Source organism: Stylophora pistillata, chromosome 4 (genome assembly GCF_964205215.1).
Source record: "Stylophora pistillata chromosome 4, jaStyPist1.2, whole genome shotgun sequence".
Lineage (NCBI taxonomy): Eukaryota > Metazoa > Cnidaria > Anthozoa > Scleractinia > Pocilloporidae > Stylophora > Stylophora pistillata.
In genome coordinates this window covers 17,371,394-17,386,100 of record NC_142522.1, presented here as the reverse complement: position 1 = coordinate 17,386,100, position 14,707 = coordinate 17,371,394, and the positions used below count along the sequence as shown (strand labels likewise).

Below are 14,707 nucleotides of genomic sequence, written 5' to 3'. Positions count from 1 at the left end.
TGTTGAAACAGGTTTTTTCGTCTTGTAACAAGGGGGGGAGGGGGGGGAAGAAAACTTCCCAAACCGATCAGACTTTCTGAACAAGGTTCATATGTGACGTGCATACTGTTAGCATCAACCATGTCAAAAGCCGCTTATGAGGCAAAAGAATAAGAACGATGTGGATTTTAAGCTCAGAAATGAAATGATAGTTTTTTTAGCTTCTTGTCAAATACTTGTCTTACGCACGAGACATGACGAAAAAAAAAAAACTTGAACATCTTTCATTTTATGTCCAAGCTTCAAATTCACCATCTTTGATTGGTTTTCACTTATGATCTATTTTAGAACAGGTGCATAGACGACTTCAATATTTAAACGTGTTGCCGTGCTCCTGTTCAGTAATAGATCACAGATGACGTCAAAACTCCGATGCATTTACTAGTTCTTAGTGATCCGCACGGACACTCGCCGAGTGGGCGAGGCTCCTAGGAAGTCAAACCATTTTTGGACAATTTTGTTTAGGTTTCCATAATTGTGAATACCGTTAGATCTAACAAGGTCTAACAAATGAAGGTCAGACATTGAACTTAACATTTGAAATCATTTTATTTCCATCATTACTCTTTTATCTTGTTCCTTCTGATTTTACGATATCGAAGAATCAGACTAAGTCCATTGAATACCCGACTCTCTTCATCATCGGTTCGTCTTCAGTTTTGCAACCAAGACTGCGGGCGGCGGCGCACAAACTCCGTTTGTAGTTCTGCGAAGAACCCTAAGGTTAAATGTTAAACAAATAACTCAGTTAAGACGCATATTTTGGTTTCTTTGGTATCTTTGGTATCTTTTTGGTATTTTTGGTATCCTGAAGAAACAAAGTCAGTATAGTCGAAGAAAAAGCTGTTTTGTTCAGGTTAGGAAAAAGTGACTTAGGCATTCAGTTAGAACAAATTTTAGCTAAACTATTGATTGACTTCAGAAGAGATGGCAATATTACACTAGACTGGCATTTTATTTCAATTCTTCCGGCTTTAAAATAAAACTCACCAGAGCGGCATTCCTTTTCCCTGGAATTGTTCCAGTGAAACCCTCACCCTCGAATATCATGAGTAACAGAGCTACAGCGATGAGAACTAAGGTTGTCATCTTAATTGCCATTCTCACTCACTTGAATTCAACTGACTCGATGACTTTACTACACTTTGATACTTGACACGATATGCGCCTTGATGAAAGACTCGCTCCAACGGCTTTATATATGTCCCCATTTCTCTCATTGAACGATTAAGGTGACCTCTACAATGTTATAAATGTGGATTGTCCCGATCTAAAAAATAATGTGGACACAAATTAGTTTTTAAAATTGACTCACTTTCAGAACGTTTGCCGCGTTTTAAATCGGAGGGCAAAATCGAAATTGTTTCTCTAATGAGAATTAAGAATTAGTTAGCAATAAAAAAAAAGTCCAAAGCATATCAAAGAATCGGATACTAGAAGCAAAGAGAAAAGCAGCCAGTTGGTCAACAGTTAATTCATAATTAACTAAACAGCCTGTTTCAGTCATAACGATGATACTCATACAAGCATCAAAACCATCCCGACGTGTCTATGCAGACATCCCACAGAATATACCTCAGAGTGGTCTGGTGAAACTGGTTGTGGTTGAAAATTCCCAAGTTGCTCAGCTCATCTTAAAAGTTTATTTGGCTGAAGATGGGTTCTCTAAAAGAAGTTAAAGGTTTCACTGTGAAGAAAAATAAGGAAGCTATTTCTTTTAACATCTGCTTCAAAGCAATATTTGAATAACATTAATTTAGATCCGCAGTTTCTCCATTGGTCGCCATTTCTTTTCTTTACCCATCCCGATCAACCATCAAACAAACTCTCTGTTAATTTGCTTTCCCTTTATAATGATACTGCAAACAAAATGTCGGCCCCTTTATGCCAAAGATGAATAACAGAAATGAGAATCCACAGCAGGGAGCTGTGCGTTATTTACAGGCAGATAGGCTTGATTTTATTCCAGATCAACTTCAAATACAGATTATTTTAAGACTGGCAGCCATCTGTTGTTGACTGATGAAGAGCGTGTTAGCTTTTTATCTTCCTACTTCTGACATCAGTTTATTTAGTTACAATTTTTAGAGTGCGTGCTATGTTATTTTTGAATTGCTTCAAAACAAATAGCAGGCGATAGTAGACTTAGTCTGACATTCAGTGCTTATAAGAAAGCAAAATCTTTTGAAACGTGGGTTTGAATTATTAACGTTGTAATATCACTACCAAGTAATAAAACGATAAAGTCAACGCATTAGCAAATACGCGATCATTGTTTTTCGAAGAAATACAGACACAATAAAAAAAATGCAATTGTGACTTACGCATGTACAAAGTCAGTTTTTCTTTTCTTTTTTTTTCTGAGCGAAAATGGTTACCAGAAGTAAGTAATTGTATAGGGACCACGAAGTCACACTGGGTGGTAGACGTTTGCGGAGTGATAGCTTTTGAAATTGGCCGGCAGTTTCTCTCTAAAGTTACTCTATATCATGCCACCTATTTTCAGCTGAAAACCAATTAATTCTTTCTCTTACCAATGTACTCTTCCTCTTTATTACCTGAGGCTAACACAGCAACCTTCATCTAGATAAAAACCAATGAATTATTTGAATTCTGTGTGTTTTTATTAGTAGAAATCGAGACTGGAAAGGAGATAAGAATTACTTCAAAGGAAATCGAAAACAATCTTATAATTTTGGTTGCAGCTGTATTTCCAGTAATCTGCATTTCATGTGTGATCTGAAACATGTGATTCCAAAGAATCTCGTCAGTAACTAATACATGTGACATATAGTATCAAGCAAGTTTGAATTTTTAGGCTGGTTATTTGGACTGCTTGAATTTTCGAAGATTGACCCACTGTTGATTGCAAATGTTCCTGGCGTCTCATTTCAAACAAGTGACCATAAAACTTGAAGTAGTCATAATTATCGTTAGTCGTTGATGTTCTATTGATAGATCTCATTAATTATTACAAACATTTAGAGGAGAAGGAGTCATGATGATGCTTTACTAAAGAAAGGGCTCAGTGTAAAATGAAAGCATATTTGCAAATCACTTTTCATGTCTATGAAAAAGTAGCTGTTGGAACTTTACGAAATTTAAGTTGAGTGATATTTGCCCAGCTAACTTAAAGCGATAGGATATGAACATTACCACGATTTTGAATCATTTCCTGGCGACCTCTTGAGTGTAAAAGAAGTATAACGGCAAATGTATCCACCATATGAATATATTGTGGGAGGAAAAAGACAAGTAAACTACAAGTTCATCCCTACAAGCCTGTTTCGTGGTCGCCCACTCATCAGGGGATTTAATGAGAAACCATATGAATTTAAATATATATATATAGATCAAAGATTAGTAGAAGCAAAAATTAAAAAAATTGAAGCTTGTCTTTCTGTGCGCAAAATGAAGGTTATCATTAGCACAAGCTGGTAATAAGTATTCACTGAGAACAACTGGCAAGTTGTGCTTCTTGTAGGCGGGCGGTTTAATTATGTCGCTGACCACAGAGCGAGAGTTATCAGATGTTTAGAAACGGACATGGCTGCCTGCACATGCTTTGTTTCTCCTCGGCAGGGATGTTCTCATGAAAGCGTCTAGGAAGTAACTGACGCTCCAAACTCTACTGATACGCGACAAATCTGATTATGCCCCGCCGACTGAATGGTGCCTCTGCCATGATAAATATCCGCTGAAACGATTTGAAACACAACTCTAAAGACTGTCGCAGCCTGTGAACGACAACTAAAGGTAACAGAAATCCTGAACGATGAAGTTGCTTTGCATCCTGATGCTTTTTTATGTTGTGGTATTGACCTTACAAGTACAGGAAGTTGAAGGCATCACAGGATATTGGCCGCGACCCACAAGAAAGCACAAGAGAGAAAATCATTACGATGAGTTGCATAGGAAGGTACTATTATCAGTGGTGTATACATACTGAAAAATTTTCTGTATGTCTTCAAGTTTACTATATCAATTCACCCATTATAATGGTAACACCCCGAGAACCATGCTAATCATGCTCCCTTTCAATGCTAACGACAAATTTACTAATCACAAAATGACTATGAAAATCTCAGTTGCGTATGAGTTAAACCTTCTCTTTAAGTGAGAGGAAATTTAAACATAAAAGCAGAACATAAACATTTTTCGTGTGTATGAAACAGTATTTGAAAAGCTGTAAAGGAGGACACTTAGTCTAACAGCGTCTTTTCCTTGGTCTAGAAGTTTCCACTTGACTACAGACGAAGCCTGTGTGCAGCCGTTCGTGACATTGATTGTAGCCGAGTATTGGAGGAGGGATCAGAGTCTCAGTGAAAAATAAAATACCAGTCGATGTTGGAAAGTAAGCCCTCGGCTCTCCTTTGTTAGCCCGGCAAGAGTAAAGCTTCAAGAACTAATTTTTAGAAAGAATGACCAAACTCATAGTAAAAATAAACTTAGCCTGAAACTCTTGAATAACGGTGGTGTGTTGCTCTACCATCGTATTACCCTTAGAAGGTGCTGAGTCACAGCTGGTACGATATCGCCAACTATCATTTTATTCCGTTTTGTCCTAAACTGATTCTGTTTCCTTTTTGTTCGAATCAGTTCATTTCTTGGATTTTTTTAATTTCTTTCCTTGAAGTGATGCTTATTTCAACCAACAATCCAAATATTAAACAAAGATCGAACGTCTACACCTCATTCGATGTTTTGTCATTAAGTACACATACCTCATCCGATGGTTTGACACAGAATCCGCTCAGATTTTTTGCGAGTTGAATTGTATTTTTCAAGGCCCGGAAGGGAAATGGAAAAATACGAGCAATGAATTAAATTCCCACTCATATTTTATGGTAAACTATCAAAAACGCGATTTATTATTCCAAAAGTGTTCCATTTTCTGGTATGTGGGTTTCTGGTCTTCGAAACTCCTCCTAAGGCCATATCTGAGCATCGTATCGATCGGATACATGAATTAGTATTCTTTATGATCTGATGTGCTTAAACGTTCGCTGCTTAAATAGTTAAGCCTAAGACAGGGGTAAAATCAAATGTATGATCGTTCGATACGTCCCTAAAATTTTTGATGCTCTGTTTATTTTTAATGTTCTCATCATCGCATATTTTTAACGTTCTTGTTGCCCTAATATGGCAAAATGGCTTGATAGTGGAATTATAACGTAACAAATATATTAGGAAGTTTTAGTTCATTAAGTGTCGGGTAACACCTGCTCGAAAGAAAGTAGTTTTGCGGTCTTTGAACCGGTACCAATTTTTGCTCGGTTATTGTTTTGATGTTAATTAGTGCAAGTTTTTTGCGTGACAAAAATTTCCTTATTCAGACACTTTGTAAAACAATTTAGATAGATGTACAAGAAAATAGATAAATAAGATTAATTGGCTTTGATACCACAACTTTTAAACTTGAAAATGAAACAACAAACATCATTAACCCAAAAACATGCAGTTTTATAAATGAGTAGAAGTGGAAAGAAGCCATAGGCAAAGGTGGACTGACGGCGGTTTTTAATAGTCTCTTCCAAAGATAACAATCACTCGGTTTGAGATTCTGCCCTCCACGCTACAAAAAATAAATAAATAAAAACACGAATCGTTTCAAGTTCATTAGTAACTTTTTTTCTCGACCACTATTTATTCTAAACACGTAAGGAATAAGCTTGAGACAATCAATCGCTCTTCAGTGGCTATCAACTTCTAGAGTGCATTTGCCAAATTAACATTTTCTTTCCAAAGAAAATTTAATCATTTTTGAAAAACTATTCCTAAAATGTGTACTTTCCGATTTTGCATTCTTAGCTTTTTAAATTTTTCATGAAAAGGTCCTTTAGAAAGGCTTCTTTTGATTTCCATAAAGATAAAAAAAAACTTCTGTTAAATAAAGAATTATTGTTTGCAACTCTAAAATCGAAACAAGTGTTAATTTTAAAAAAAGTTTTTTAGAGCTTTGTTTTCAACGAGGAAGATTGATCGTGTAGTGTTGCGTTGACAGCATCTTAAAATGCATGAAATTCTCTTTATGCGCAAGTTAAGAGGTGATCAAAAGGTTTGAGGCATTACACGCTTTTGATTTTTGAACATTGGCCTCATTCTTTTTATTATAAAAATACGACTGGAGATATCTTTCCCTTCATTCTCATCGTCACAAACAATCTTTTGAAAGATCATGGCAATCACCTTTCAATATGATAAATTTATATAAAAAACAGTAATGTGGCTAATGCACACCTTCTCACCAACGTACAAATAATGTTCTGTATTGAAGGTTGCTGCTAAACCATGGTGAATACCAACACTGAGTATCCGGGGACCTCCAACAGCGAAAATACCGTAAAGGCTGCACCTACCAGAATTCTAAGCATAAGAAAAGATTAAATTAGTAAAATGCGTCTTATAACCCAAACTGTATCGCATTTTTTAGTTTTTCCAAACAAAATCTTTTACATAACAATGGTAGGGAAACATCACGTATTCGTTGCATGAGTTTTTCTCACCATCATTTTTGAACCGACAAGAAAAAGAGTCCAAGTTTGGTTACATATTTCATAACGTTTGTTCGACTTTTTAAGAGTCGGCAAATGGTAGCTTCATGTGGCAACCCATTCGTGATAGGAAACCAAGCATCTTAAATATTACTTCCCATAGTTTTTCTTTTAATACCCTCGAGTATTTTCTAGCGTCGCAGTCCAGTCAGATAGCGGATAGTCGCAAATAGTCATTATTACAGCATTACAGCGAATGCCAGGAGAAAACTGGAAAAGGTCATCTAAATCTTGTGTTCACTTAAATCTTTGCCAGGTTTGTAAGATTTCCTCACGTACAGAGAGAAATTGAGATAGGCATGGTGTCATCTTGATTGCCTTTAAGAGTAAACGGTTTTTGGTGTTTTATGATCAGTAATAAATGATCAAAATAATACTGGAACCCTGTTCTATTAATATTACAACGCATTTCCTGCAACCAGTCATTAAATTAATGAGTTTCACAAGCTTTAATCGGCCACATGAAAGCAAGTGCACTAGTTTCTCAGTAACTACCGCATTAAAACGTGATATGAAAAGATTACCTCGTCAAAAAGAGAAAAAGCAAGCCGCATTAAAAAAAAAACAGACTAAATTTTATTATATAAACAGAGTTGTCTTCTCTTAAGTTTCTCTTGGTACTTGAAGGCAATTTAGCGAGGATGGCAACTAAGATCATAAAATCTCGGTACGTTATTCCTCAGCAATAATACATGCTTTGATCAGACGTTCTGATTAGTCTCATCGTGCATTATTGATGTTTCTTTTTCATGATATCAAATGCTGATAATGATTTATTTTCTCCTTTGTTATCCACCCTAGTTAAATCATTTAAAAAATCTTGCGGTAAGCTTATTGTCAATATGCAATAATTAACTCGTTCGTGTCCAATCATTACTGCCTATAAAAATATATATATAAATACCCAAGGAAAAAGATGCTATAACCAGAGAGTGAAGTGTACTTGGAGCCAAAAAATATAATCTGTCCAGACAACATCAAAAAGGATGAAGTGTAAGACTGTGCTTGTGTTGGTTACCATTTCAATTGTGGTCTTAGGAATGCAGGAAAGCGATGCTGCAGTACCTTGGAGCAATTCGAATGGAAGAAGCATTAAGAAATTGAAGAGCACCACTCACGACAAGGTGAAAATTTGATTTTGACGATGAATCCCTTATTTCTACTTTTTTATTCCCCAGCTGTCCTTTGAAATAATATCCACATCGGTGGGAAAGAGGAAAATGTCCTTGTTGATTTTACCAAACGTATACCAAAAATACGGAAAGTGGAATAAACGTACTCCCCAAACTTAAAATACGCTTTTCACAACGCGTATTCAACGTGTTTCGTGGAAGAATTCGATTAATTAATACATCTGAACCTCATAATTCATGTAAGATCAACATTTACCCTACCCATGCATTCCCAAGAATTCGCGTTGTCAAAGACCAATAAACTTTTTTATGTTTTCATTTTAAAAGAGACTTTCACTTCAAAGGGAAACAATTTTTCTCTACTGTTACTAGGGGCAAAGCTACCGTCGAACTCTGTGTGAGGCTGCACGCTATCTGGATTGCGATTATCAAGCACAAGCAGACGACTGACGTAGGACACTTGTGAAGTTGACAAGTCACTACAGTCAAGATACTTTACAAATTTATCGGGAATAAAGCTATGTAAACGTATGAGTTAACTGATCAGAGTTATAATAAACCATTGGGAAACCATGTGAATTTTGTCGAGTTTGCGTCAAACTTTATTTATAAAAAGCAACAACTTCCGAACCATTTAAATCTTCACATAAAGCTTTAGGTAACCCACGATCTCTGGGTCAAAAAGAATTTGGAACCTCTGTTTTCACTCTGTGGCCGTGCATTTCAAATCAGTTCGGTTGGACCTAAGGCAATACATTTGTGGAAGCATCAGCCCATAAGATATAACATTACTAGAAACTGGAGGGAATGAAAGGACATCTTTCGCCAACACGAGCGGAAGGGGTGTCAGCTTGTTAGGTTAAATATCTAACAATGGAGAAAGCTGTTATATCAGAGTTTTGTTTTATCACTGCTGCGGTAAATTGAATAAATGTACGTATGTACTCGTTTAACGTGTGCTCTCGAGTGCTGCAGGGGAGTAAAATTCCCTGGTAAAACTTGCCGAATACATGTTTTCGTTACCCATGACACTTTCCTTCCAATGAAATTAAAAAACAAAGACAAACGATTTGGAGAGCCTAAAGTAATACAAAAAAAAGGGTACTGCTATCATATGTTGATGGAGTTGTTGGGTGAATATAATTCAGTCAATATATTTTTTTTATCTCTCCAGTATCGTTTGATTATTAACTCATTATAATTACTTTTTCTTATCAGATCATCCTTTTAAAAATCGAATTCACTGGAACGTAGACAGCAGAAATTAATTAGCAGGCATGTTTTTATAGCACATCCATTCTTTCGATTAGGAGCTTCTCTGCACAGCAAAATAGGATTTGGTTCTTAAAACGAAGAGTAATAGGCGATCATTCAACAGAGATAGAGTTAGCCATTGTACTTTTAGTATACAAATAGAATGAATAAGATCGCTATTATTTCAGAACTAATTAGTTCATAAACAACACCCACGATAATTTTAATGAGGAGCAATCCACGACTAGAGAAATGTAAACTTATATACCCATTTAGGAACTGCTGCGCAATAATGATCCTTGCAGCTGAATTTTAAAATTATCACTTTTTAGCGATAGAAAAAGAAAAAAGCTCTGACTTTGACGTTTTGAACATAGTTAGTTATCGAGGGTTTCTTCACCTTGTATTACTGTACTCAGCACCTTAATTAGAGGTCAATCATACTACATGTTGGGTTAATAAGAGAAAACTACAAATTAAACAGACGGAATATCAATCCTCAGATAATTTCAGTAACCACCTTGGAAAATCAGTAACCACCCTTGGAAATCAAGAACTCAATCTAGCTAGATATTTTATTCAAAGTTATTTTGAATTGATTAGTAAAGTGTCCCTAACAGTAATTACGTGTCGTGTGGACAGGTGCAAGGACCAATCAATGATCGATTGCGTTTGATGTTATAAGAACCATGAAAATAGCCCATTTCCGAATTACCCTTGGCCTCATTTTCAAAACGAGTCCTGGTGCTAATCCTTTCATATGATAAAAAGTTTTCATTCACATGCAAATTAAACTCATTTTCAAAAGAATGGTTGAGCACCATGCCTTGTTTTCGGAAATTGGGCTATTCAGGCGGCTCTCCCGAAGATAGCAAGCGAAATGCATTATCATCTTTGTTTTGAAACAAATCCCGTATTTGAATGCGAACATGATTGTTAATTGAGCAGTTTTTGCAGAGAGCTGAACTGACTTGAGCATTGAAGTGTCCTTATGCCCAAGGGAACTGACGATAAGATCCCTCAGAGAAAACTACAGTTCAATGCCATACGGCATTTTCTTTGGAAAGATAACGGTTAATGATGTTTACTTTCTTGCTTTGTGCCAACGTTTCAGTCTACTGATTTTACTACAGAAGCAACAAGTGACCGCAAGCCTTTTATGTATTGACGTCATTCATTCCTCGCAAGCTTCGTAACCGAAGAATCGTTGTTTATCTTAATAACGACCACCATTACGAATCCAACGCGCTTGCGACCATTGCATGAACAAGATCAAATATAAGATTTCTAATCACAAAAATTACAATTTCTTTGATCGTAATTGCTTTAAACAAACATCATTTTTTACGATTTTACTCGCCAAGTTGTCATCGGACAGTTTGTTACCGGACAGTTTGTTATCGGACAGTTCAATAAACCAATCACATTCAAAGTTGTAGTTTAAGTCCACCAACCACAACCTTGGTTTCTTTTAATACAAATTTTCCCTTTCTTTCATAACTCGGCTATTTTTTTTTCTCGGAAATTGTAATTTTTATGTTTAACTGGTTCTAAGTCGTCCAATTCGGTCTGTAATCATACTCGTGATAAACAATCGGACGCCCGCTAAGCGGCCTCGTCCGAATATGTCATCACTCGTATGATTACAGACCGAATTGGACTCCACTCAGTCCTATCACCATTACAAATAAAGGATGCCTATTTTCATGCTAACGTACATTTTTAATACAGTTAAAGACAACAACAACAACAGTAAAAGCTAAAAACAATAAACAAGTTAAGATGAGAACTATAAACGGACTTGTGTCGTTGTTTTGACACCTCAAGCGGAACATCTCTCAGTCAGAATCTAGGAGTTTCATTCAGCCGGGGAAGAATCAGAATACAAATATTTAAACTTTTGTTCACCGGATAAGCTTGCCTAAATGGATCAATTTTACTATAGGTAGTGTCGGCCGACATGTCGACCGACATATCGGTCGATATGTCGGTCGACAGTCGGTCGATAGTCGGTCGATAGGTCGGTCGATAGTCGGCCGATAGTCAGTCGATAGTCGGTCGATAGTCGGAAGATGGTCGGTCGACATGTCGGTCGATATGTCGACCGACTGTCGACCGACAGATGGAGTGTCGCGTCTCGGTGGAATATCGGTCAAGTGTCGGTGGAATATCGGTCAAGTGTCAGTGGTCTATCGGCCAAGTGTCGGTAGTCTATCGGCCAAGTGTCTGAACTTTATCAGTAAATATAGTTTGGACGTCGCTCGTGTGGTTGTGTATTGTTGCAGTGTCGGTATTGAAAAATTTGATTTGAAGGCATAAACTTTCAGGTATATGATTAAGATAAGAAACGACTTATGAGTGGCGTGGTGAATTTAAAAAAATTGGGGATTAATTGTTTACTACAACATGAGCCACTCACGAATTGAAGTCCGTTAAGCAAGTAACAATAACGGGAAAGTGAAAATCCTCATAAACGCAAATCCTTGCGTCACCGTCCCACTTTAAGAAAGAGTTAGCACCTATGATAAAACTTTCCGAAGACCTTATCTCTTTATGTTTTCAATCTGTACTTTTCTCTCGAATATTTTCCCTTTATTTTTGAGACTTTAGCTTTTTCCTACTCGGCTAACGGGAGCTTTACAATAACTAATGACTAATGCGAATCGCAGGGGCGTCACTTCACGAGAATAAACTCTAGCCAAGTAACATGCTTTTTAGTTTTTAGTTCACACATGTCTATGGTATAGCCGGAACTGGCTGAATTGCATCTCTTCAAATAGCAAAAATTCTGAGACAGTTAATATTAAACCAATAAAACTTTATTCTGACAAGTAAAATAACCAACAAAAATTTTCTCAACAAAGATTATTTAAATTATTTTATGTCCAAGAAGCTTGTAAAACAACACACTCAGATAGATTTACTCCGGTGTGGGGGTATGGAACCAAGCCTACTTTGAGGGTAGGGGATGATGGTAGCAGAAAGAGACGACTTTTTTTGGCTGTGTGTTGGGTCCCGTACTGTGTGTTGGGTCCCGTAATGGTTTCGAATGACTCCCTTAAAGGGGATACTGTTCAGCAATGTCATCGAGCAGCCTTCGAAAGCATCCATTTGGGTGAGGCTCACCATACCACCTTCGCCACGTGAATTCCTGTAGGTATTCAAGGAGAAAGTCAGGGTTTGTATTTCCCTTCATTTTCTTAAATGTTTCCTTTGCCGTACACCAGTTGCTTTCAGCATTCTGTGTATGGACTCCGGTTACTGGATCAACAAAATGTAGCGAATGATTCACCGCCCCGTGTTGTAAACCGAGTCTTCTCTGGAGTTGCCGATAAGCCGCCCACTGGTCTGAGTGTACTATGGAGCCAGGTTGAACCTTCCGTTAAATAATACGCAAAAGAGTCGCAGCATTGCGTCGCCTTACGAGCTGTAGGTATGGTCGGGCTGGAGCATACTGTGTGTCAAACAACCCCAGTACCCATCTCACTCTTGTGTGAACTCAAGATCGTGGACCCCAAGAGATATGAAAGAATTCTGGGAAGAGAAGACAGGGAAAACATCCGCCAAGAGTAACGTCGTTGCAGGGTTACTTTGAAATAACTCAAAACTCGCGTAAATGAATTGAAGGAGGAAAAGCAGCTCCTTCCTTTCTATCCAAATGACGGATTTTACTCCTAATCATTTTCAGAATGGGGGCAATTTTTGCGAGGTTCTGGCGAAGTGTTATTTAGCTACGATTATTTTCTTTGACGTTCTGTAGAAAGCAATCGGTTATTTCAAAATGTAGCGGGTAATTATAACAAACGGTAGATCAGACATGTAACTGCAGGACTTCGACTGAGCCTCAGCTTCTTGACTTCATTTTCGTTGTTATTATGTTTCAGTTGCCTTACCCGGCTGCGTGAGTAAAGATAATATTAGATTTGTGATAATAACGATTAATGATTTTTAATGACTTTTTTAAACATGGATACTGAATTGCTTCATTAAAGTTATTGTTTATCGAAATACAATGAAGCTGTTCATAGAGAACTGATCCTCCTGGGAGGGTTTCACCACCTCCACGTAAACACGGCCCGAGCGATATGTTAGATTTTAACATACCTCTGCCAGGAAAGCAGTGCAGTTGAAGAGGATTCATGCCCAAAATTATGCTTCATTCTGGTGGCTTCGTTTCGCTTGATTTGGTGGTTTCGTTTCGATTGTTTCGGTGGTTTCGTTTCAGTTGCTCCAGTCGTTTTGGCTATCAGTCGGTGGTTTCGTTTCCCATGTTTCGTTGGTTTTGTTTTGGACGTTTCGTTTCGGTCGTCTCGTTTCGGCAGTTTTGGTCGTTTCGGTTCTTTCAGTCGTTTCGTTGTTTCTAGTTTTAGTCTATGCCCCGAAGAACAGCAGAAGTTTTATCCTGTTAAGATTTTCTTAAAACGCGTCCATACGGTCGACAATAGGTAAAATGCCATTGAAGCATCACTTAAGTGTCAGTGAAGTATCGGTGAAGCATCGGCCAAGTGTCGACCGAGTGTCGGCCAAGTGTCGGCCAAGTATCGGCCAAGTGTCGGTCAAATATCGACCGACTGTCGACCGATATGTCGACCGACTATCGGCCAACATACATCGATCGACATATCGACCAACATGCCGGTTGACAGTCTGCCGACAGTCGGTCGACCGACTGTCGACCGACTGTCGACCGACTGTCGACGGACTGTCGACCGACTGTCGACGGACTGTCGACGGACTGTCGACGGATTGTGGACCGCCAAGGCGAACGACATGTCGGTCGCCATGACGGTCGACATGTCGGTCGACACTACCTACAGCAAAATTAATCCGCCTAAATAACAAAAAGCTTTCGGCTTGACCTCTAGCCTTAATCACTTACTAACCTCGCCTAAAGCGGCGAGGTTACCGGATATGCGAGTTCGTGTCGGGGCCTCCACCCCTCTACTTCTAGCTCGTCCCTTCAGCAGATTCATTTGGTAATATCAACTGAGTTGAAATTGTAAAGTGGCCACCGTAAAGGGTTAAAAAGCTGACATTTCGAGCGTTAGCCCTTCGTCAGAGCGAATGGAGGAATTGTGGGTTGTGTGTGGGTTTATATCCAGAAAGTGGAGCTACGCTATTGGTGGGAACATGACGACGAGAAAAACACGGATAAATCAGTAGAGTGAAAAGCGTTCGTTGATACCTGTGGGATTAAGAGTGCCGATTAGAAAGATAAACTTTTGTTCAAGAGTTTTGCGGCTTTCCGAGCTACCTAAATGTAAGGAAAGACCACAGATTGCCATATGTTGCTTAGAATGATTAGGTAGATTAAAGCGTCTGGCGACTGGTTTTGATGCGTCCTTGTCATTCCTTTCTACGTCGCGAAGGTGTTCTCCGAATCGGTCGCCTAGTCGTCTTCCTGTCTCGCCGATGTAGAACTTTTGCAATAAGTGCAAGTTATGCAATAGATGATGTTAGCTGAGGTTCACGTGAAGTGATCAGTGATCTTAATAGATAGTTTGGGTCCCAATATTTTTTCAGCGTTGTGAATGAAAGGACAAGTTTTGCATCGTGCGCGAGCGCATTTAAAAGTGCCCGGTTGGTCATTAGTTTGTCATAAACTTCAGACCAAAAATTTGCCTATGTTTTTGTCGCGTTTTAATGAAATGAGTGGAGGTTGCGAAAAGATAGTGCCAGTCTCTGGATCGTTTTGAAGTAATTTAAAGTTTTTAAGAATAATGGATT

The 14,707-nt window shown here is 38.1% G+C and overlaps 1 protein-coding gene and 1 long non-coding RNA gene across 5 annotated transcripts; one reads left to right on the top strand and one right to left on the bottom strand.

Annotated features, from left to right (window-relative positions):
* Positions 1 to 569: 569 nt before the first annotated feature.
* LOC111326003 (uncharacterized) lies at positions 570 to 7,021 on the bottom strand. 4 transcript variants are annotated; one of them, XM_022929923.2, is made up of 6 exons: positions 6,546 to 6,926; positions 6,280 to 6,405; positions 2,574 to 5,614; positions 1,615 to 1,726; positions 1,030 to 1,309; positions 570 to 757 (listed from the first exon to the last, which is right to left on the bottom strand). In XM_022929923.2, exons 1-3 carry the CDS (start codon positions 6,549 to 6,551, stop codon positions 5,393 to 5,395), a joined length of 354 nt encoding a protein of 117 aa, XP_022785658.2. In that variant the 5' UTR covers positions 6,552 to 6,926; the 3' UTR covers positions 570 to 757; positions 1,030 to 1,309; positions 1,615 to 1,726; positions 2,574 to 5,392. The 4 variants fall into 4 exon arrangements, with proteins under 4 accessions (XP_022785658.2, XP_088614612.1, XP_088614611.1 ...); XM_088758486.1 differs by having other exon boundaries at positions 1,151 to 1,309; XM_088758485.1 differs by having other exon boundaries at positions 1,615 to 1,704.
* Positions 7,022 to 7,363: 342 nt separating this feature from the next.
* Positions 7,364 to 8,314, top strand: LOC111325742 (uncharacterized). The gene is made up of 2 exons (XR_002694371.2): positions 7,364 to 7,717; positions 8,099 to 8,314. It is a non-coding gene; the product is annotated as an uncharacterized LOC111325742 (long non-coding RNA).
* Positions 8,315 to 14,707: the final 6,393 nt, after the last annotated feature.

Coding starts and splice junctions, on each gene's coding strand:
- LOC111326003 (XM_022929923.2), bottom strand. Junction 5,615..6,279: donor ATTTGTACGTTGGTGAGAAG/GTGTGCATTAGC, acceptor TATTTTTTGTAG/CGTGGAGGGCAGAATCTCAA.